Here is a 24,466-nt window from a genome sequence, read left to right on the forward strand (position 1 = left end):
TGTGCACCCAGCAGGAGGAGGTGAGTAACAGCGGCGGGGCAGGACCTCCGCTTCCCACTTTTGCCACTGCAAGTGTGAGTGCCCATGGAGCTCACAACATCTGAAGAGTGCTAACATTAACTTGTGTCAATGTTATGGAAACAGAAGGTGGAGCTTGAGATCTCAGGCACGATTGGTAGAGTGGAATGGAATAGAATGTTAAGAGGTTTCTGAAAGCTTGAGGATGGCGGAGTTTACAAGAAACAGTTGGTATGAATGTGATGATTATATAAAGATTAGGAAGACTGACTACTTGCAGGAAGAGAGATTTCTCTAAAGAGGTATAAATATACATTAAGAAAGCATCAGATAAAGGCAGAGAAGGAAGTTAGATCTGGATGCATTTTTGTTTTATTTCATAAGAAGCCTGACCTCAATTGTTCATTAGATACCAGTATTCATTTACTACATACATATCCCCACTCTTCCTCCAAGGAGCCCAGAGCACTATACATGGTTACGTTTATCCTCACAGCAGCCCTATGAGGTAGGTTACACTGAGGGATATCAGCCAAAAGGGCAGTTCACGCTATCATGATTAGGGTAGAAGAAGCCTCCTACCCTAATTTGGGAGCTGTGCATGCTGCTGTTTGCCGATCATGTGAGAGTTAAAACCAAGGTTGGAGGAGCTGTCCATGCTCATTTGCTAAGCAGGAGCTGGGCTGGAGACATCCTTGCTGCCCAGCGGCTATACCCAACCCAGATGCTCAAGGAGGCTGGAGGAAAAGTCCTCTGACCCTAGAGTTGCCATGCCCTCGGAAATTCCGGGTTTCACCCAGATTTTAAGCATCTCACCCAGATTGCTTGGCCCACCCAGATTCCAGCTTTCGTTTTTTGTTTTTTTTTAAAGGAAGGAAGGAAGGGGGTGGCAGAAGCTAAGTTCTAACCCTTGTCGAAACGGAGTTATGGAGCAAAACATACAGTCACTATTCTGCTCAAACATTATTTTCACGCCAATTTACATAATATGCAAATTAGGCACTGACGGTGCCTCTGACCTTGGCTTTAACTCATACGCGGTTGGAACTGCCCCAATATATATATATATTTGTATGTACAATTGTCAGCAATAAAGCAAAATGTGGATTTAAAGCTTTGGCTTTAAAGTTTCTTGCTGCATTGACTTCAGGGACATAGGATGAAGCTGCCATATACTGAGCCCAGGCCATTGCTCCATCTAGCTCAGCATCATTTATACAGACTGGCAGCGGCTTCTCCAAAATTGCAGGCAGGAGTCTCTCCCAGCCTTATCTTGCAGATGCTAGCCCACTCGCCCAGCAGACGATCAGGACTGCAGCCCTGGGCAGTTGGATTGGCCGCCCACATGACTACCGGCTCCGTCACGGAGCCAGCGGGGGCTGCAGGGATCAGGGGGCCATGTGGCCCCCGTAAGTCCCAGGATGCCCCCTGCAAGCGTGCGGAGCATTCTGGTAGAACTCCCGAGACTGGGAGACTGCTTGTAGCCTCCCAGCCGGGGGTCCACTCATGTATCACCGTGCGCCGCAGCGGCACACATGCAAAAAACTCAAGGTTAATGGAGCATTCATTCAAGGGGGGGGGGGATTTAGGCGGGCTAGCTGCCCTGGAGCCACCGGGCTCGCCTGGTGGTTCCAACGATCATTGGAAAGCCGGCTAGACTCCTTTAGCCCGCTTTCCAGTGATCGTGGGAATAGGCTCAGTGACTGATCCAAGGTTACCCAGTGTGCTTCATGGCTAAACAGGGATTTGGAAAGTGGGTCTTTGCAGTGAGTCTGCAGTGGGTCTCTGCAGCCACAAACTCCAGCCATTACACCCCACTGGCTCCAGCCTCCACATCTACATCTCTCCCCTTTTAAACCACACCTGATCTGCCAAGGCAAGCTGCGTAGCTGGAATTTCCCACAAAGAGCTGGCTATATACACATAAAGAAGATAACTGCCATTCAGATTTCAAGAGCCTTACTCTGGTAATCTGACCATTCATGCCTCTTGGACAAAAAGAAGCCTATTTATTCCTCATACAACAAGGACTCTTTTTTAAACATGCCAGCCAGTTGCATCTTTGTTTCTTCCCTCTCAGACTGGGGACACTGGAAACAGGAAAACTCAGTTGCAAATATTTTTTTTTAAAGACACATAAAAACAAGGATGAATGACAAAGGCTCATTTAGCATACTCGGCTGGCTTATTATATCCATTGAGAGCACTTAGCATTTTTCTGCTTTGCAAGCGAGTCCCTGGAGCCAAGTATTCAGAAAGCAGGTGGCGATAATCTCCTGAAGTCGTGATACAAGCTCATCAATATGCAAATCATGCAAAAATGTACCCCTCCCTCTCTGACAGATGTTGCCCATTATTTGTAGCCATGTTGCTCTGAAGTTGCAGGCTGCCTCTGTCCCAGTTCCTAGTCAAAATAATGATCAACCCAAGTGGCCTTCTGCCAGGACAGGAAATCGGAAGAGAGATTGCCCAAGGGAGAAAGGAGACAAGTAAGCAGCAGAGGTGCCAGGCAGCCTCTGGCACTGGAAGTAAAGGAAATGCTACTTTCGTTTGTTTGGTGGGGAAAGACAGGCAGCAGTTTCACTTCTGGGATCAAGCTTGAAAGTTGCCAGATTCAGCACACAATAGGGCTCCTTTGCCTTTAAAAAGTGGTTCGAGTCAACTTTGCCTAGTGCAGAACCTTCCAAGGGCATTGCTAGTTACTAAAAAGATCGTGCCCACAGCCCCCTCTTTGATAATTATACTCAATCATACCCGCTCCAAAGTATAACATATGGTTTTTTTAAAAAGTCTCTAATATTATAATACAGCACCTATGAAGGTGGAAACAGCATAGAGGTAGATCACCATATCTTAAGAAAAACATTGTAGAACTGGAAAAGGTGCAGAAGAGGGCAACCAGATGATCAGGGGCCTGGAGCACTTTCCTTATGAGGTGAGCATACAACATCTGGGGCTCTTTACCTTGGAAAAGAGACAACTAAGGGGAGACATGATCGAGGTGTATAAAATTACGCATGGAATGGAGAGGGTGGACAGAGATAATTTTTTTCTCCCTCTCTCACAACACTAGAACCAGGTCATCCTCTTCAACTGTTGGTTGGGAAATTTAGGACAAAAGGAAGTTCTTTTTCACACAGCACATAATAAATCTATGGAATTCTCTGCCACAGGATGTGGTGATGGCCACCAGCTTGGATGGCTTTCAAAGGGACTTGGCCAAATTCATGGAGGACAAGTCCAGTATCAATGACTATTAATCTGGTGGCTATAGGCCCCCTCCAGCCTCCAAGGCAAGATGCCTCTAGATACTAGCTGCAGGGGAGCAACAGCAGGAGGGCATGTCCTCACCTCTTACCTGTGGGCTTCTCAGAGGCATCTGGTGGGCCATCCTGTGTGAAAGGATACTGGACTAGATAGGCCTTGGGCCTGATCCAGCAGGCCTGTTTTTATGTTCTAGGTGAGCCTAGGAGCTCTCTCCCATGCTCTGTACAAGGTGCCTCCACTGCTACACTTTCTTTCTGGGAGAGGCTATAGAAGAGCGAGGTGACTGATGAGATCTGGGGCTTAAGCAAATCGTTTAGGGCCTGTCCCCATGAGGCCATCCCCTAGTGACGCCCCTGGCATCTTCTCACATATCACTGCATTGGTGACAAAGTTTGCACTCTGAAGCATCCTTCCTTCAAGGCTGTAGAACACTTTCCACATTCACTGGATTGCTAAGGAACAATATGCACTGAAGGGTATGTGTCCAGGTCACACAGGGTACTTATCATCACCACTAGCACCACCACTTCTTACCAGGCCTGCTGGGCTTAGCTGTTACCTTGTGAAACCTCAGAGTACACCTTAGGACACACCTAAATGCCCTCATGTGGTTTTGCGATGGGAGATCAGGACAGGGAACGGCTGCATTCCCAGCCCAAAGAATGGAAGGGCTGTGTTGCAATCTGATGTCAGTGTGAGCAGAGCCATTGCCAGCAATACGATACCTCTCTCCTGTTTGCACAGGAGATGTGCTGTATTTGGGTACAGTGAATTAACTGTGCACTGTCCCCGTATATATACCCAGCTGCAGACTGCTCGCCACCCTCCTCCCTTTTTCTTCCAATGGCACAGGGGAAATCATGCAGCAAGTCTGTATTAGGAGTTCTGCCAAGGGCTGTGTAGAAGCTTGTGAATAAAACCACTTAAGCTACCAACACCTACGTGGATTCTGAGTTCTATCATCAAGATACAACAGATTAACACACTTTGCGAGTGAACATCAGTCATGATTGGAAGGCTACTCTGGGAAGAGCAGACACAGCTGAGAAGGTGAGCAAGCCTTTCTAAACATCTAGCCTTTTCCCCTTCAAACAAACTAACAGGAAGAGTAGAGTTTTGCAGGGGCTGTTTCTCTTTAAGGGGTAGGTCTTAGTCTCTCTATCTCTGTGTGTGTGTTACTTGTTAGGGTTACTTGTTAGGGTTAAGATATCACAGGGCTAGGAGTTCTTACCTAACTCCAGTGTTTACTTAGAGGCTGCTTGGAGGGGGTGGAGTCAGCTAGGGCTGGGAGAGACCCACATTCCTTTCCTTTGACTCACATCCTGTGTGACAGTTGGAAGGCTACTCTACATATGAGGTGAAGGCCCAAGAGAATAGCGAACAGGGATAGCAAACAGGACGTCGGAGTTTTGCAGGAATTTAGCGGGAAGTGTGCGGGGGGAGCCTGGAACAAGCCCCTGCGATCACAAGGAGCCTGGTGGAGAAGAGAACGTAAGTACATATCCCTCCCTCGTATCCCTCATATTCTTGGGAAAGGCTGTTTGGACATTTAAATAGCTGACCATTACAGCTGAGACCTATCCTTCTAATAAACTATCTAATAAATGGAAAATAAGCTCCCTAAATACTGTAAACAGCCAACAAAAACAGTATGAAGAGAGAAGGTCAGCAGGGGAAGGGGCACTTCCCAGTGTATTGCACAGAGTGCCACATGTATGACTATTTGCCCCATGGGATCCCCATGGGATACATACATGGAATACATTTTGGGGCAAGCAAGGCCTGTACAAAAGGCACGGGCTGCACTTGAACCAAGATGGAACCAGACTGCTGGCGCTTAAAATCAAAAAGGTTGCAGAGCAGCTTTTAAAATGACACCTGGGGAACAGCCGATGGGAGCTGGGCAGTATCCCATTTGGCAAAAGCCATCCTTTAAAGTGTGAGGCTGCAAAGAATTCAAATAAAACAGAAGGGGACAGAGCATAACCGCATAAAGAGCAGACGGGAGCCTGTGCCAGCAGGTCAAAGAGTCAAAAGAATAGCATACATCAGGGGAGAGATTCAGTGTATAGGTGCTTGTATGCCAATGCCAGAAGTCTCCGAGCCAAGATGGGTGAGCTGGAGTGCTTGGTTGCTAACGCAGAAATAGATATAGTGGGCATAACAGAAACATGGTGGAACAGTGAGAACCAGTGGGACACTGTTATCCCTGGGTATAAACTCTATAGAAAGGACAGGGGGGGGCGCCTTGGAGGAGGGGTAGCACTGTATGTTAAAGAAGGGATAGAATCTAAAAAGCTAGAAAACCTAGGTGGAATGCAGTCCTCCACAGAAACCCTGTGGGTGACTCTACAAGGCCGGAAAGGGAATGTGCTACTGGGGACGTGCTATCGCCCTCTGGATCATAATGCCAACAGTGACTGGGAGTTGCAGGAGGAAATCAGGGAGGCATCAAGGAGAGGCAGGGCTGTAATAATGTGTGATTTCAACTACCCACACATAGACTGGGTAAATTCACATTCAAGTCAGGACAAAGAGGTCAAATTTCTAGATACGCTAAATGACTGTGCCCTAGAACAGTTGGTCATGGAACCGACCAGAGAGAAGGCGACCTTGGATCTAATTCTGAGTGACACCCAGGATCTGGTGCGTGACGTCAGTGTCATCGACCCTTTAGGGAACAGTGATCACAGTGCCATCAAATTCAGCATACATGCAGGGAGAGAATCACCAAGGATGTCTAACACAGACATTTTGAATATCAGAAGAGGAAACTTCTCCAAAATGAAGAGTATGGTGAAAAGAAAGCTGAGGGGGGAAATCAGGAGAGTCACTTTGCTCCAGAGTGCATGGAGTTTACTCAAAACCACAATACTAGAAGCCCAGTTAGACTGTATACCCAAAAGGAGGAAAGGTACCACTAAGTCCAGGAGGATGCCAGCATGGCTAACGGGTACCGTCAAGGAAGCCATAAAAGGGAAGAAGACTTCCTTCGAAAATTGGAAGGCCTGTCCAAAGGAAGAGAACAGAAAAGAAAACAAACTCTGGCAAAAGAAATGCAAGGTGACAATAAGGGAGGCAAAAAGAGAGTTTGAGGAACATTTAGCCAAAAGTATCAAGGGGAATAACAAAAACTTCTTTAAGTACATCAGAAGCAGGAAACCTGCCAGGGAGATGGTTGGACCATTAGACAATGAGGGAGTGAAAGGGATTATTAAGGAGGATATGGAGGTTGCAGAGAAGCTGAATGAGTTCTTTGCATCTGTCTTCATGGCAGAGGATACTGAGCATATACCTGTTCCTGAACCAGGCTTTTTAGGGATGGAGGCCAGAGAGCTGAGTCAGATAGAAGTGACAAGGGATGATGTTCTAAACTGTCTGGAAAAACTGAAAGCTAACAAATCACCAGGGCTGGATGGCATCCATCCAAGAGTCCTCAAAGAACTCAAATGTCAAATTGCCGACCTCCTTGCTAAAATATTTAACTTATCCCTGAAACTGGGCTCTGTACCAGAGGACTGGAGAATAGCAAATGTAACACCGATTTTCAAGAAGGGATCCAGGGGCGATCCGGGAAATTACAGGCCAGTTAGCCTAACGTCCGTTCCAGGCAAATTGATGGAAAGCATCCTCAAGGATAAAATTGTAAAGCACCTAGAAGAACAGGCCCTGCTGGGAGTGAGCCAGCATGGCTTCCGCAAAGGTAAATCTTGCCTCACAAACCTTTTGGAGTTCTTTGAGAGTGTCAACGAGTGTGTGGATCAAGGTGATCCAGTTGACGTAATATACCTGGACTTCCAAAAAGCTTTTGACAAAGTTCCTCATCAAAGACTCCTGAGGAAACTTAGCGGTCATGGGATAAGAGGACAAGTACATGTGTGGATTGCTAACTGGTTGAAAGACAGGAAACAGAGGGTAGGTATAAATGGAGAGTTTTCACAATGGAGGGAAGTAAGAAGTGGGGTCCCCCAGGGATCTGTTCTGGGACCCGTGCTTTTTAATTTATTCATAAATGATCTAGAAGCAGAGGTAAGCAGCGAAGTGGCCAAATTTGCAGATGATACCAAACTCTTCCGGGTAGTGAAATCCAAAAAGGATTGTGAGCAGCTCCAAAAGGATCTCTCCAAACTGGGGGAGTGGGTGACAAAATGGCAAATGTGGTTCAATGTTAGCAAGTGTAAAATGATGCACATTGGGACAAAAAACCCCAACTTCAAGTATATGCTGATGGGATCCGAGCTGTCGGTGACGGACCAGGACAGGGATCTTGGGGTTGTGGTGGACAGCTCGTTGAAAGTGTCGACTCAATGTGCGGCAGCGGTGAAAAAGGCCAATTCCATGCTAGGGACCATTAGAAAGGGGATTGAAAATAAAACGGCTAACATTATAATGCCCTTATACAAAACTATGGTGCGACCACACTTGGAGTACTGCGTACAATTCTGGTCACCACATCTTAAAAAGGACATTGTTGAACTGGAGAAGGTACAGAAGAGGGCAAGCAAGATGATCAGGGGCCTAGAGCACCTTTCTTATGAGGCAAGACTACAACACCTGGGGCTTTTTAGTTTAGAAAAAAGACGACTGCGGGGAGACATGATAGAGGTCTATAAAATCATGCATGGTGTGGAGAAAGTGAAGAGAGAGATTCTTTTCCCTCTCACACAACACTAGAACCAGGGGTCACTCCATGAAATTGATTGCCAGGAGGTCTAGGACCAACAAACGGAAGTACTTTTTCACACAACGCGTGATCCACTTGTGGAACTCTCTGCCACAGGATGTGGTGACAGCCAGCAACCTGGATGGCTTTAATAGGGGTATGGATGACTTCATGGAGGAGAGGTGTATCAATGGCTACTAGTCGGAGGGCTGTGGGCCACCTCCAGCCTCAATGGCAGGGTGCCTCTGAGTACCAGTTGCAGGGTAGAAATGGCAGGTGAGAGGGCACGCCCTCAACTCCTGTCTGTGGCTTCCAGCAGCATCTGGTGGGCCACTGTGTGAAACAGGATGCTGGACTAGATGGGTCTTGGGCCTGATCCAGCAGGGCTGTTCTTATGTTCTTATGATGGACAAGTTGCCTAAAACGTTCCACCAGCAAGGGTCTTCTCATTGAAGGACCTCCAATAACACCAGGGTTCCTTGGAATGCAGCTGGAAAAAAATCACTGCTTCAGGATGAAAGTAGAGGAGGCAGTAGGGCTGTTCACACTACCATAACGTGGGTAGGACAAGCATCTTACTCAACTTCAGGAACTGTACATGCTTCCGACTTTTGATCATGTGCAAGTAAAAACCTAGGGAGGAGGAGGAGGGAGTGATCAAGTGATCATATGTGAGTCTTGTGCTGGGTAGGATGGCTTTTCTTCCTACCGCATTAAACAACTAGGTACAGGTGCTGGGTAGGATGGTGCCATTCTAACTAGCACAAGTATCACAGACGATCATGTACAAGTTTTTACGTACACATGATCAAAAATCAGGAGTACACACAGCTCCCAAAGCTGGGTAGGATGCTTGTCCGACCAGTCTTATGGTCATGTGAACAGCCCTATCAGCAACCCTATTCAAAAGCTTCTCCTGGAACTGGATAACAACTCGTGAAGAGCTTGCTTCCCTAAGAAATTAATCTTTTCAAAGAGCTGCATACAGTTCTGGCATTTACAAGCAGTAAAAAAACCTCTTCTCACTGAAATGGCAACACATCTCTGGAGAAAGAACACAACCCACTCTTCATGCAAAAAGGTTTTACTGGAGATACCAAACCAAGTGATCCTGCGCACTACTAAATCCTTCAGGTGCTCACTTTCCATTGCAGCAAAGGCAGTATTTATGGTTAGGCAAAACACAAGCATTAAGACAGAACCACTGGGAAGATTTCTTACTGAAATCAGACTCTACTAGATGTATGGCAGTGCCCTTCTTCCTCCCTCTCGTATTTCTGTGTTCAATGCTAATAGTTAAAACATTTAATCTCTCCAGGGGAAGAGTGCATTAAAAAAAAATCGATATTGAAAGGTTAACGTACTCTCTTAATATCATTAAAGGAGACCTGTGTTGAGAGGGAGAAAAACCTAGCAATAATAGAAGAGGACACTAAGATGGAAGGACAGGCTACAAGGCACACAGCAAATGTTGGAAAACGGAACATCTCAATCTCTTCAAAATATGTCAGCAAATGGACAGCACAATTTATTTCCTTGGGTGCAATGTGTCTCTGTGCCAAAGCAGTTTGCATTCATGGATCCTTAAGGTTGCAGCCATAAAGTGCAGTTCCCTCTTTGAACTAATGAGAGGTTGCCTGGGGTGAGCAAACTGCTCCACTGCCGTGTCATATACTGGGACCAGATGTCAGGTCCTTCAGAACAAGGGGTCAAAATCTTCTCACTCAGCCACCTCAGATTGCTCAGACAATAATAGAAACACCCCCGTTTCTAATCGTAGAATGGGAATTCCAGGTGAACTGGGGCCAAAATGCAACTATTTTGGGAAATGATCAGAACCAACATTAAGTGAAGTAGAAAATGCAATCTACACCTTCATCCATTAGCAATGCTATGGAGTTGTATCAATCAACACAAACTGTTTTGCAAAGAAATTAATCCATAGTCTCTTGACAGAGGCATGCCTAGCCATATCACAAGAGTGGAAATGTGTTGACCCACCAACAAAAAAAGATGGGATATTTTTTGGGATCCACTGATAATAGACAAGTTAACAGAGCAAATTCAAACCTAGCAAAGGAGGACCACTTCTTGGAAGACTGGTGGTAGGCAGTGATTACTTACTGTGAACCAGCGTTCCCCTAAGGCGTGTGCACATGTGTATTTTTTTTAATGTCCGCTCAGTTAATTTTAAATCCTGCTCAGTTTGAATCAGGAAGCCCCCACCCCCACCCCACCCCGAATGCTTGTGCACACCACACTGCTTTGATACTGCCACCCAGAACAAAACTCATTCTGCATGCAACTGAAAAAAAATTAGAGAGAACCCTGCTGGGAACCTAAACCTGTGAACTGGAATAAGCCAAACATTTACCAAACTATGAGGTAGGTAGGTAGGTTATTTATTTATTTATCCATCCATACATACATACATTTATATACCGCTCTTCCTCCAAGGAGCCAAGAGCAGTGTACTACATACTTAAGTTTCTCCTCACAACAACCCTGTGAAGTAGGTTAGGCTGAGAGAGAAGTGACTGGCCCAGAGTCACCTAGCAAGTATCATGGCTGAATGGGGATTTGAACTTGGGTCTCCCTGGTCCTAGTCCAGCACTCTAACCACTACACCACGCTGGCTCTACCCATGTAGAGCTGCTCATGAGAACTGCCATGATTGGTCCCAATCCCGGTGCTCCTCAGCCAGGTAGCTCAGGTTCTAAACCTGGGCTAAAAGCGAGGTAGGAAGGGGCACCCACGCCCTCCTACACCACCGCCACTGTTCCCTCTAATGCGTGTGCACGTGCGCACTCTCACAAGTTTTTGGATGTCCACTCAGTTCATTTTAGATCCCGCTCAGGTTGAATCAGGAAGGCCCCATTCTGAATGCACAGCCATGATACTGCCGCCCAGAACAAAACTCATTCCGCACAGAAATGAAAAAAAATTAGAGGGACCACTGCCCACCGCCCAGCCGTGTGTGCGGTCGGGTTGTTGGCAGCTTCTCTGGGGCTGCCGCCAGCCATAGTGGCTGGGGGAAGGAACGACCCAGCCTCTAGTATGTCTACAATGCACTGCACAAGTGAGGTGCATTGTGGGATTCCTGGAGGCCAGGCTTCATCCCTCCAGAAAGCTGCGCTGCTTGCCACAGCAGTGATCGTGTGGGCATGAGCGCGGCATGGTTTGCTAGACACCGCAGGTCATGCATGGGAAGGTAGGACTTCTCCTGCCTTCCCCTCCAGCCGCAGGAAAAATGATTGTGTGAGCGACCTTTCTATGTTTATATTAAGTGTCTTAAACAAACCTGCTACACATACTAACGAATCTGGAAGTGTCAAGTTTCAAAGAGTGAGCAATGGGGCTGGTGGGAAAGGTCTACATTTTGTTTTTCTTGTTTGCATTAAAAAATACTCAATAAAACAGGAAGTTTAACAAAAAGAAAAGAAGAAAAGGAACACCCTAGCTTCCACAGCTTCTTCAAACAGATTCTGACTGGCTTTGAGAATATGCTTCTGATTGGCTGGGGAATCTACAGTCTCCCAACTCCAGGAAACAACCAGCCTTGCACAGGCATCCCATGCTTCATTGCCTGCAACTCCCTTCTGCCGCTCCTGCTTCCCTACATTGACTTTTGTCTTGTTTCTTTTGTTTTCAGCTCCCTATTTGGTGCACTATAGACTAGTTCTGTGGAAAACAAAGTTCACCCCTTCTTGAGCAGAACAATTGTTTCAGCCTGGGAACTGAAATCAAGATGGATGCCCCAGCCTGATTCAGCGGCTAGCCTTGGATCTCAACCGATATTTCTGACCACTGGCCATACTTCCAGCAACAGCCTTGATCAAAATGGAACACCTAAGCTTCAGGCAGATTCAGCCAGGTCCCCAACTTGCAAGCTGGCCAGTCATATGTTTAGGCTGAACAATGGGAAGAGGAAAGGGGTTCGTCCTAAACTCTTAGCTTAGGATACTAACTAAACTAAATACTTTGTTTAAATATAAAAGCCCTTTCCCTCTTATTCATTACCCGTAGAATCTACATGTATTTTGATGACAGTAATCCTGTTTGGTGTGGCACAAATAAGAGAATACTAGACCTTAGGTCCATCAGTGCTGCTCAATTTCGGCAACGTCCTACAGACGTTGGCCTACAACTCCCACAATCCCTAGCTATTGGCCACTGTGGCTGGGGATTATGGGAGTTGTAGTCCAAAAACAGCTGGGGGGCAGGCTCAGTTGAGCAGGCCTGGTTTAGATTCTTGTTTTATCATGAACTCAGAAAGTAGCCTTAAGCAAGTCACAATTCTCAACTTCAGTGCCACACCTGCAAAACAGCAATAGCAGCTACCCACCTAACAGAGCTCACACGTGAACAATTGACATAGGAATGATAAAGTACTCGGATGTTGTTTGCAGGTTAGGGATCACACACAGTTTAAAGTAATAGCAGGCAAACCACATTTACGAGTGAACTTTGTACTTGAAATAGAATAAAGTAAATACAGGTTGCAATTCAGAGTAGCACACAACGCACGCACACACAAGCTAGAAGTTCCCCCCTGCAGAAGCCTGCTACCAACGGTTATAAATTTGGAAGAGTTTAAAAAGCGAAACAAGAGGGGGTGTTATTGTTGTGGGGGCTGCCTGAAGAATAATTCCTTAGAAAAACTCCATTGTGGACACAAGCTTCTGAATCATGCCCAATGATTGTGTAAATGATAGACATCCTTTTATAAAGGATTTCTCCGATGTCAAATTTGAGACTAGTAATTAACTAAAAGGATTTTTTTAAACTCCCCTAGAAAACTGAAGATGGTTTGAATGAGGGGGTATACATTCATTCCACTTTGCCTCTCATAATTCCACTTTGCCTCTTTGACTCCTGAGGAAGTGGACAAGCTGCTTGGATCAGTGAGGCCTACCACTTGTTCTCTTGTCCTTGTCCAACATGGCTTATTCTATCTAGCAGGGAGGCTGTTGTAGACAGCCTTGTGGAAATCATAAATGCTTCTCTGAGGGAGGGCAGGATGGCTCCTTGTCTTAAGGAAGCAATCATTCGACCTCTTCTAAAGAAGCCTGCGAAGTCTGTGAACTCCCTCAGAGTTGAGCAATTATAAGCCTGTTTCCAACCTCCCATGGATGGGCAAGGTAATTGAGAGGGTGGTGGCCTCAGCTCCAGGCGGTCTTGGAGGAAACTGATTATCTAGACCCATTTCAAACTGGTTTTCAGGCGGGCTTACAGGGTGGAGACTGCCTTGGTCGGCCTGATGGATGATCTCCAATTGGCAATTGACAGAGGAAGTGTGACTCTGTTGGTCCTTTTGGATCTCTTGGCAGTTTTCGATACTATCGACCATAGTATCCTCCTGGAACGTCTGAGAGTGTTGGGAGTAGAGGCACTGTTTTACAGTGTTCCGCTCCTACCTCTCGGACAGATTCCAAACAGTGTTGATTGGAGACTGTTGTTCTTCGAGATCTGAGCTTAAGTATGGCGTCCCTCAGGGCTCCGTACTTTCTCCAATGCTTTTTAACATCTACATGAAACCGCTGGGAGAGATCATCAGGGGATTTGGAGCCGGGTGTTACCAGTACATTGATGACACCCAGATCTACTTCTCCATGCCAACTTCTTCAGGAGATGGCATATCTTCTTTAAATGCCTGCCTGGAGGCAGTAATGGGCTAGATGAGGGAGAATAAACTGAAACTGAATCCAGATAAGACGGAGGTACTTATTGTGCAGGGTCAGAACTCCAGAGACCATCTTGATCTCCTTGTTCTAGATGGGGTCACACTTCCCCAAAAGGAACAGGTTCGTAGTCTGGGAGTACTTCTGGATCCACACCTCTCCTTGATTTCTCAGGTTGAGGCAGTGGCCAGAGGTGCTTTCTATCAGCTTCGGCTGTTACGTAAGCTGCGCCCGTTTCTCGAGATCAATGAACTCAAAACAGTGGTACATTTGTTGGTAACCTCCAGACTTGACTTCTGTAATGCGCTCTACATGTGGCTGCCTTTGTATGTAGTCTGGAAACTCCAGTTGGTTCAGAATGTGGCAGCCAGGTTGGTCTCTGGGTCATCTCAGAGAGACCACATTACTCCTCTGCTCATGGAGCTTCACTGGCTGCCAATAGGTTTCCAGAAAAATACAAAGTGCTAGTTATAACTTATAAAGCCCTAAATGGCTTAGGCCCTCGGTATTTAAGAAAGCGTCTTCTTCACGAGCCACACCGCTCATTGAGGTCATCAGAGGAGGTCCGTCTCCAGCTACCACCAACTCGTTTGGTGGCTACACAGAGACGGGCCTTCTCAGTTACTGCCCTGAGATTGTGGAATGCACTCCCTGCTGAGATACGATCCTCCCCATCTCTGGCAATTTTTAAAGAACACCTGAAAACTCATCTTTTCACCCAAGCTTTCCCAGCTTTTAAAAACTGTCTGTTTTGAATTTTATGGCTGTTTTTAAATTGTTGCATTGTTTTAACTTTTATATGTGTTTTAGTTGTTTTTATGTTAACTGCCCAGAGACGAAAGTTTGGGAGGTATAGAAGATAGATAGATAGATAGATGGATAGATAAGCAAACAAACAGCTGCTGCAAGTATTTCTAACACTGAAAATAAGAAAAGAAAAATCGCTGCAAAACCTGTTGGACCAGAGGCAACTGAAGGACAAAAAATGCACACACAGAGAGCAGAAAGCAAGATATCTCTCTCTCACACACATCACATTCAATCGTCTTAAAACCTATCATGTATCTCCAGACTTAACTTAGCAACTCTGATGCACTTAATAACCATATTTTGCAGGCCAACCCTGTCTACTTCAGGAATTTCACATATCTAAGCAAAGGCTGGGTATTTATCTTTGTGCTATCATTAAGAGGGTGAGCACTTAGTATGGTATTATGGTAGCTTAAAAAAAATGTCCAGTGCTTTATCTCCATTTAAAAGTGCTTCTGATTTGGTCACTCTTGAGAACCAACAACAGAAGAAGATACCTCCTCCTTTTCCAAAGTAACACAATAGTCATTACTTTGGCCTTGGTTTTTCAACAGGTTCAGCTAGGTGAATTCACAGTTTCAGGAAAGGAGAACGGCTATTTCAAACATATTTTCTGCATATTTCACTAATTATTCAGATAAACAAAACCACATGGCAAACAACAATGTTTCACTTTATTTACCTGTCTTCTCTGTTGCGATCAATAAAGTAGAACTGCTTTCGGAGCCACCTGAAAGTAAATACGTGATGAAATGCAAGTCTCTCCTATGCTCTGCAGAACTTTCAGAGTACAGATTATCTATAGTTCACCAAAGAATAACTAGGCACATATATGTCTAGCATATTAATTACACATGACTCGATACAAAGAAATGTTCTTTAAATTAGACACTTTCCCCAGGTTTCAGATCTCTATAGTATTGTACAATATACTGAATCGGTACTGTAATTAACTAACTTAAAATTCTGTTCAAACACATAGAAAAAAGAAGCTAAAGTTGCCAATCCTCTACCAGGCCAACCTCAAAGGCCTTGAAACAAGATGGGTCACATTTGGATACATCACTGAGAAACTTTCACAGCACCAAGTTAGCCACCAAACTACCTCCTACAAGCCGTTTAGACTCAGGACACACATGGTGCCTCCAGGGGGAGTCCTTGGTCAATGTTGGAGAATAGAAAGGGAAATAAAGGAGGAGGCGGTGTCTTAAAATAGGCTGGCTGCAAGAGGTAAAATTAACAACAATGTTATTTACATAGCAGTTCCATCACTTCAATATCTCCAAAGTGGAGGCAATGAAATGAATTGAATGCAAGAACATTACCTAAAATCCCATGTTAAAAAAAAAATTTTTTTTTAAGGAAGGAAACGTTTAGAGCTCATGCAGATGCTTATAACTATTTTCACTACCCCCTTTGCAGGTGGTAAAAATGAGTGCATGTGGAGGGGGTCGTTTGACAAATTTTGCAGGGGAGGGGTCATGGACAAAGTTCATTGGCGGTTTCAATGTGGGGGCAGCAGGACACCATTGCTGCCGGTGCTGGCAGCAATGGCAGTATCCTCTTTCTTTTAATTGAAAATGCCATTTTTTGATGGGCAGCAGCAGCACTGAATTCTGCTGGCCAGCATTATTCCCCCTTGGAATGCAAATTTCAAGGGGGGGGTGGATAGTGGCTGGCAGGAGCTGACCACTGTGAAAGCAGTGGAACTTTGTGCTCTGCTGTTCCATCCCAACTTCATGGGGCTTTTTTGGGCACAGGGTGGCAGAGGGAATGCCTCATTCTCTCTCTTCTTTCTCTCCACCACATGATGTTTAGTTATTATTGTGTTAAATAAATACATAAAATTGTTTGCTCTTGGAAGCACAATAATTCTGCAAGTGAACTGTCTATACATAAATATCTGTTGGCTGACATCCCGATTAACACAGTGTCTTGGCAGCTAAAAAAAAAAAGCAATAGTGTCCCCATTTCTGAAGCTCAGGGGTTCGCACACAGGGTGTATGCATGTCCATGCAATTTTCACCAATCTTCTCTTCCCCTGAAAGCCTTCTGTGCAGTGCAAATTTACGTCCCTGACGATCCTTGAGGACGTAATTTTTTCGTGTCCCACAGAGCACTTCTGGGGAAGAAAAGACTGGCAAAAATCGTGCCCACCCACGCTTCAGAAGCAGGGATATTATCTCTGCACACATACTTTTTTTAGCTGCATGCACACAGCATTATCAGGATGTCGGCCGTTATTTATTACAAGTGCTCATTACAGATTTTTCTTTTAACACATGCAGTCTCAGAAGATATTTTAAAGAGGATTATGTTGGCAACATAAAGATTAAATGAAATCCATGCTACACCCACCTACCTACATTTGCCTTCCTATTCCCAATTTTTGTTTTACCTTTCAGTCTGCAATGGGGTAGCAGCCTTTAGCGTATCCGCCACAAGCCAGTTCAGCCCTTTGATCCACATGTTGACTTCGTCTTCGGATGTGGCTGTGAAAATAAAGAAGAAGCTGGACTTGTAAAGATACAAGACACAGGCACTGACCCCTGTTTCCATGAAGGAAGTCCCTTCACAGCTGGTCTCCAACAGGAGGAAACTCATCCCACTGAGGTAGTGGCTCACGCATTATAAAAGACAATTAAAAGAAGAATGATGATAATGGGAGAACAAAACCTGCGTTTCAGCATTCAGAACTCACAGCTACTCTTTCTACATAAACAAGGAATTCATTTGTCATCTTCTCAGGAAAGCCTGTAAATTGCTACTTGTCTGGTCACCTGTGGCAAGTGAGAATCACCTCCAGGAGACCAGACAGACAACCTGCTATAAATGAAAAGTCCATTCTTTTCTTCCTGTCAGGCAGCCAGTCTGCATGCTACAAATGATGTAACATAGTTTTGTGTGCAGGCAAGCTAGTAGACATTTCAAAGGGCTAATAACTCTGGAATACTTATTTGCAAAGCCTTCCATAGAAACATAGGAAGCTGCCTTATACAGACCACTGGTCTGATCATGTAGCTCAGTACTGTCTACACCAGGGATTCTCAACGTTGGGTTCCCAGATGTTAATGGACTTCAACTCCCATAATCCCCAACCAAAGGCCACTGGGGCTGGGAATTATGGGAGTTGAAGTCCAATAACATCTGGGGACCCAACGTTGAGAATCTCTGGTCTACACAGACTGGCAGCGGCTTCTCCAAGGTTACAGGCAGGAGTCTCTCTCAGTCCTATCTGGAGATGTCAGGGAGGGAACGTGGAACTTTCTGAATGCAAGCATGCCGATGCTCTTCCCAGAGTGGGCCTATCCCTTACAGTGCTCACACATTCTCTCATTCAAATGCAAACCAGGGTGGACCCTGCTTAGCAAAGGGGACAATTCATGCTTGCTACCACAAGACCAGCTCACATCCCTTCCCTGGAACTTAAGACATCCTTCTGTAGGACAATTCACATGACCCAAACAGCACACTGAAGATGTGGACTGACTGGATCCATGCAGAGTATTGCACATGGTGATGGCCATGTGACTGCTTTGCTATTAGAACGTAGAAGCTGCCCTGCTGGATCAGGCCAAAGGTCCATCTAGTCTAGCATTCTAGTTCTCACAATGGCCAAACATGCCTCTGGAAAGCCACAAGTAGTGCTTGAAAGCATTAAGCCTCCTCCACTGTTGATCATCAGCAACTGGTCTTCAGTGGAATATTGCCTCTGAATCTGGAGGGTCCATACTGCCATTGTGACTAATGTGCTTTAAAAGACAATGGTGTGGTCATCACCATACTACAGTGCCACGTCCACCATTCCATCACCCAGCCTATTCTGGGAAGATTTATAGTGGCACAGACTATGGGAACAGAAGAGAACAACAAAATAAGTCCATAAACTTTTTATAATTATGTCCGTCTATACAGATCCAAGCAAGTTACATTCTCATCGCTTACAGAACCACAATCAGTTGGAACATAGGAAGCTGTCTTAAACCGAGTCAGACTATTGGTCTATCTAGTTCAGTAGCATCTACAATGACTGACAGTGGCTCTCCAAGATTCCAGGCAGGAGTCTTCCCAGTCCTACCTGGAGATGCCAGGGAATGAACCTGGGACCTCCTGCATGCAAGCAAATGCCTCACCCACTAAGGGGAGCATCTTGCAACAGACAGTGCTCACATGTAGTCAACCATTCAAAAGCAAACCACTGCAAACCCTTCTTAGCAATAGGGGCACGTCATGCTCACCACCTCAAGACTAAGAGCCAATGAATGGCGCAGCGGGGAAATGACTTGTCTGGCGAGCCAGAAGTTGCTGGTTCAAATCCCCGCTGGTATGTTTCCCAGACTATGAAAAACACCTATATTGGGCAGCAGCGATATAGGAAGATGCTGAAAGGCATCATATCATACTGCGTGGGATGAGGCAATGTATTATTCCTGTATTCTAACAAAGAAAACCACAGGGCTCTGTGGTCACCAGGAGTCGAAATCGACTCGACAGCACACTTTACCTTTACCTCAAGACCATCTCTCTACTTTGGGGAAGGTGTTGAGGAAAAGGTAGGTGTTAGGCACTGCATATTTCCTTTAGCTTTTCTGTAAGTTGGTGGATTCCAAGAATTGAGGGTGGAGAACAATTTTTGTATGATTCCAAGGCCCACAATGGAAATAAGCTAAACCAAAAATGGTTTTCCTGTTTACATTCTCACAATTAAACAGAATTTGCATGAGCACAGTAGACCAAGAGAGCAGGCCGACAGAAGCAGTATATATCCACCATCCCATTTATGCAATTTCTGGTATGAGATTCAACATGACAGCTCTTTCTGTATTTTAGAGAAGGGCATTCATTAATTAACTGATGAACTCAGTTAATGCTAGTTAATATCAGCACATCAAAATGTTTACCTCCAGATTAAATGGAAAGTTAAAGAGAAAAGTCCATTTAAGCATATATTGCATCTAGATATCAAGGATTTGCATGGAACTGGTTCCGTGCACTCCCGGGAGGGTGGATTCTTTAAGGGGCAGGGGAGGCACTGCCACCCCCACCTCGCCGCTTTCCCCCCAATGGCACTCTCGCAAAAGTGGGTGTGCTGGGCCGCAGTGTGGGTGTGCTGGGCCGGAGCCCTGGTCATCGTTGTCACGCAAATGGCCGATGCACGTGCGCATGGCGCATACACACATCAGTATTTGCGTGGTGACACTAACCAGGGCTGCAGAGAGGCATGCTGATTGTGAGAGCACCGGGGCGGGGGCTGTTTGTGAGAGCACTGTTTGTGAGAGCACCGGGGCGGGGGCTGGCAGGTAGGCAGCACCTCTCCTGCCCCTTAAAGTACACCCCCCCACCCCCACGGCCCTCCGAACTGGCTCAAATGCCAGTTGACAGAACCGGTTTGGTGTTCCTATAATGGAGCGCCAAACGGTTCCGTGCACATCCCTACTAGATACTGTAACCTTTTCTTATCACATTATCACAATTTTCACTGGGGGGGGAAGAGAATATTGTTTTATAAAAATTAGAGTTCCAAGTTTCACATTATTATTGATAGATCAATAATCAAGAACATTAGTTGCTTAAGCAGCAGAGAAATTTTAATTTGTGGGGAGACACAGAGAGAAAGCTATGTTGGCTCTGGATACTATAACAGGAATGAAAAAGAAAACATTAAACATAGTCTTTCCTTCTAGGAAGGAGTGATAGCTTTTGTTTGTCGAATTATAAGCCCCCAAACTTCCTTCAATATCAAAACTAAAGCACTTATATTAAGGTTTAAGAGTGTGCAAACTGGTTTAAATGTTATCAATTAATATTTGATGATTAAACAGAAGATTAATCAGTTTTAATATGTTCAAAACCACAACATTTAGTTGCTTTAGCAAGTTAAGAACAGGAAATGATCATGGAACAAAAAACTGTAATCAGCCCTATTTAAAATAAATGGCAAAACATCTATAGGAAGCTTGCAAGTCAGTATAGAGGCTTCATAGAATGACTACAGACAGTTAAAAACAGCAACATAATGGAACTTGCTAGACAGAATGACTGCTGCCCCCAACACAGAAGCCAGGAAAAGCGAATAAAGGTGGACCTCCGCACACGTGGTCCCAAGAACCACGTTTTTGCTTATCTCTGGCCTTGGCATATGTGGGTAAATAAAAGGTTAAGAATCATATATCCACGGTCCCTGGGGGACTGAAAATGACCTCAGAAGTAATTTCTGGCCACCAATTTGAAGAAAGAAGCCATTTTGTGGATCATTATTTTCCGTAATTTTTTGTGGGGGAATGGGCAAAATTCGGTATTTGGGGAGCATTGCTGGACAGCTGGGGACCATGACACAGCACTTGCTTTCCTGGATTACCACTGTCTTTAGCCCTTTTAAAACCTTTTTTTGCCCTGCAGGAACCTAACCTCCCAATCTCCGTAGACTTAATGCCCTGTGGAAATCAGCGGGAACGGAACCCCTGCGAATAACAAGGTCCACCTGTACCAACAACAATGGTGCTTAGTAGCCATGTGTTTAGAAGCCTCTAAGTCCCTGCAGCAGCTATGTATTCCGGCAGCTGCTCCAGGCACCTAAGCACTCCCTTCCTCCTCCTCAGCAGCACTGCCATCTCTCAATCACTTGCTCCCTTCTGGTGCCAGCAACTAGACTCTGCTGAAAGGTGGTTAAGCAATGACTGCACAGGGGAATAGGAGAATGGTCATGTGTCATTAGAATCTATCCACCCAGGGAAGCTAAGAGCTGAGAAGAAACCCACCTTGCAAGCTGAGTGTTTTCAGTCTGAATTCCATGCCATAAAGGATGACAAAACAGTGAGACTGGTCATGCCGAAAAGAAGGATCCTCCTGGTATCGGTCAAAATCTCGGGAATGTCTTCCCAGACGAATCTCTTGGATTTCACGAATATCAACTACAAAGGGGGTGGAGAGAGGGAGAGAGAGATATAAGATCCATCTGATAAAAAGAATTAAGACAAACTAGGGGCAATTCTGGAGGTGCTCAGTGGTGTATCTAATGGGCATGATTCACAGTAAGTCCCATTGAGATTAAATCATGGGTAGGTCCCACTGAGATTTAAAAGGGACTCCATTTAGTCATGACTAACTTGTTGCTTGGATTTTAATGGTACTTAGTCATGACTAACTTAGTCTGGATCCTGCCCACAGAGATATTGGAGCATGAGAAAGGGCAGACAACACACATAACCAAAGAGGCACAAAGTGTAACCAAGAAACCCAGAGGCACGGACAAAGCTTAACAATTCATATACTTTTAAAAGGTCCCTCCCGTTTTAAAAAGTGCACTCTAGCATTGGCTGCACTGTTAAAAACCACCTTGCTCATCCTGTAGTAGTTACACAAAGCCCTGCTTGCATTTCAAATCATTATGGATTGCTCAGTAGGTCTTACCTGAGACTACTAGTGATCAACAGTGTTCCCTCTAAGGCAGGGCTGCTCAACCGGCCCTCCTGCAAATGTTCATCTACATAAGAACAGCCCTGCTGGATCAGAACCAAGGCCCATCTAGTCCAGCATCCTGTTTCGCACAGTGGCCCACCAGATGCCTCTGGAAGCCACAAGCAGGAGTTGAGGGCATGCCCTCTCTCTCCTGCTGTTACTCCCCTGCAACTGGTACTCAGAAGCATCCTGCCTTTGAGGCTCCCATCATCCTTGGCTATTGGCCACTGTGGCTGGGAATTATGGGACTTGTAGTCCAAAAACAGCTGGGGGGCCTAAGTTGAGCAGGCCTGCTAAGATGTGCTCATGTGTGTGCGCTCACATGTTTTTTTGCTGTCCACTCAATTAATTTTAGATCCCGCTCAGATTGAATCAGGAAGGCCCACTCTGACTGCACATTTGCAGACACAGCCTCGATACTGCCGCCCAGAACAACACTCATTCTGCACACAGATGAAAAAAATTAGAAGGAACACTGGCGATCACTATGGAATATTCCAGCACGGTAGCAAAGAATGCGTTCACACAAACAAAAGGGAAGTGCAATAGGTGTTTCAGGAGCAAATATTAATGGACAAAGGAAAGCAGAGACAAAACCTTTTATCTGGAAAATATAAGTGAACTCAGACCTTGGTTTCTTTGTCATACAAATAGGTGTGAGGTGTGCATGTGTGTGCATGCACATTATTAACCAGGGCTCGAAAGATCGAAAACTGGGTTCAGAGATCGAAAACTGGGTAAGACAAGCATCCTACCCAGCTTCAGGAGCTATGTGTACTCCCGACTTTCAATTGTGTGCCAGCAAACAACTAGGTAGGAGGAGGGCAGAGTAAATGTGTGTGAGAGAAGAGTTAGATAGGACAGTAGAATCTTACCCAGCTCTCGCGCCCAGCACTAACAAGGTAGGAAGAAAAGCCATCCTACCCAGCTCCTCTCTCACACAAACGATCACTCGCCCCTCCTCCTACTTAGTTATTTGTTCACATACAACTGCAATTTGGAAGCGTGCACAGCTCCTGAAGCTGAGTCACTTGTCCTATCCGGTTTTCAATCACATGAACAGCCTCCCAGAAAATGATTTGTTATGGGGCGGCTAACAAATAAGTTTTATTAATTATTATTATTATTATTAGTGTTTATTAATTCTATGTTTTGATTACAAATAAATAAAAACAAAAGTGCCTCATTAACATGCAGGCTGTCCCTCCTGGATCCCTGATAAATTAGTGAGTTAACACTTCATCTTGCACTAAGGATATGAATACTTTGTCTGCTGTCAGTTTATTTGTGTGGAAATTTCTACCCACCTTTCCAGTTCCAAAAATAAAGCCAGGTAAAATAATCAACAAATTGCAGTAGAATGAAAAAACAGTGAGGAGTCAATAACTAAACAAAAGCATTATTGAGCTGCGGAAAAAGGAAAATCTTCACTCAGCAACAAAATGCTGACAAAGACATGTGCCTGGGGCAAGGAGTTCCACAGACTGGGAGCCACAGCAGCACAGGCCATATCATGTGTCAAAACCAACCATGCCTCAGAAAGTGGGGAGAAAAGCAGAAGGACATTACTAGATGACCGTAGTGGGTGGGTAGATTCATGGGCAGCGGGGGGTGGGGGGGGAGGCAAGCTCTCTCATGAGGAACCAAGCTGTTTTGTTTAAAAGGCGATAACCAGCACTCTGTCTGAACTGTGACTGGAAATGGGCCAGTTACCAGTGCAATCAATATAGCTAAGGGAATAACATACTTCCAGAACTTGGCACCAGTTAAAATTCTAAAGGCAGCATTTTGTATCAGCTCAAGTTTCTGAACGGTCTTCAAATGCAGCCCATGTAGAGTGTGTTACAGCAATCCAGTCTAGATGTAATTGAGATATACTAGCCGACCCGCACAGAGCATCTGCATGCTCTTTGGGGCCAGCTGTTTCCCCCTCCTGCCCCACTCTCTCTTGCCCCACTCCCCCTCCCTCCTGCCCCCTCTCTTGCCCCCCTCTGAGAAAGGGGGTGGGAAGGATGCATATGCTACCTGCTGTAAGACCTGATGGCCAAAAGCCGCTCGGGGTGAGAGGAGGAGGCTATTTTGTAATGCCAAATGATGGTAGTAACAGGAGAGCATGTAACTGCTTTACAGATATCTATCAGAGGGGTGTGTGCCGAAAAGGCCGCCGAGGTAGCTGTGCTGTGAGTGGAAGGTACCACAAGTCCAGTAGGGACTAGTAAATTAAGCGTCTCATAAGTCAGGAGGATGCAAGGCCTGATCCATCTAGAGTACCTCTGGAGACCTTGGAGCCTAGTGAAGAGGACTGGAATGAAACAGAGAGACAGAATTTGCGGAATTCTTTCGTGTGACAGATATAGAGGTGCAGAGCCCTGCAGATGTCAAGGATGTGCCTCACCATTTCCCTAGAATGGGATGGTGACAGACAGGAGGAGGGTAGTACTTACTGATGGAGCTACACTGGCTGCCAATAGGTTTCCGGAAAAAAATACAAAGTGCTAGTTATAAGCCCTAAACGGCTTAGGCCCTGGGTATCTAAGAGAGCGACTTCTTCACTACGAGCCCCACTGCC

At 45.4% G+C, this 24,466-nt stretch overlaps 1 protein-coding gene across 5 annotated transcripts in view; it reads right to left on the reverse strand.

Annotated features, from left to right (window-relative positions):
- Positions 1–24,466, reverse strand: part of PLCG1 (phospholipase C gamma 1) — a 146,851-nt gene that overhangs the window by 62,344 nt on the left and 60,041 nt on the right. For all 5 annotated transcript variants that reach the window (XM_053251003.1, XM_053251001.1, XM_053251002.1 and 2 more), the window contains 3 exons: positions 21,198–21,350; positions 16,838–16,931; positions 15,122–15,169 (listed from right to left, as the gene is read on the reverse strand). In XM_053251003.1, coding sequence (XP_053106978.1) covers positions 15,122–15,169; positions 16,838–16,931; positions 21,198–21,350 — 295 coding nt within the window. The remainder of the gene's footprint in view (positions 1–15,121; positions 15,170–16,837; positions 16,932–21,197; positions 21,351–24,466) is intronic.

The sequence above is a fragment of the Hemicordylus capensis genome, chromosome 4 (genome assembly GCF_027244095.1).
Source record: "Hemicordylus capensis ecotype Gifberg chromosome 4, rHemCap1.1.pri, whole genome shotgun sequence".
Lineage (NCBI taxonomy): Eukaryota > Metazoa > Chordata > Lepidosauria > Squamata > Cordylidae > Hemicordylus > Hemicordylus capensis.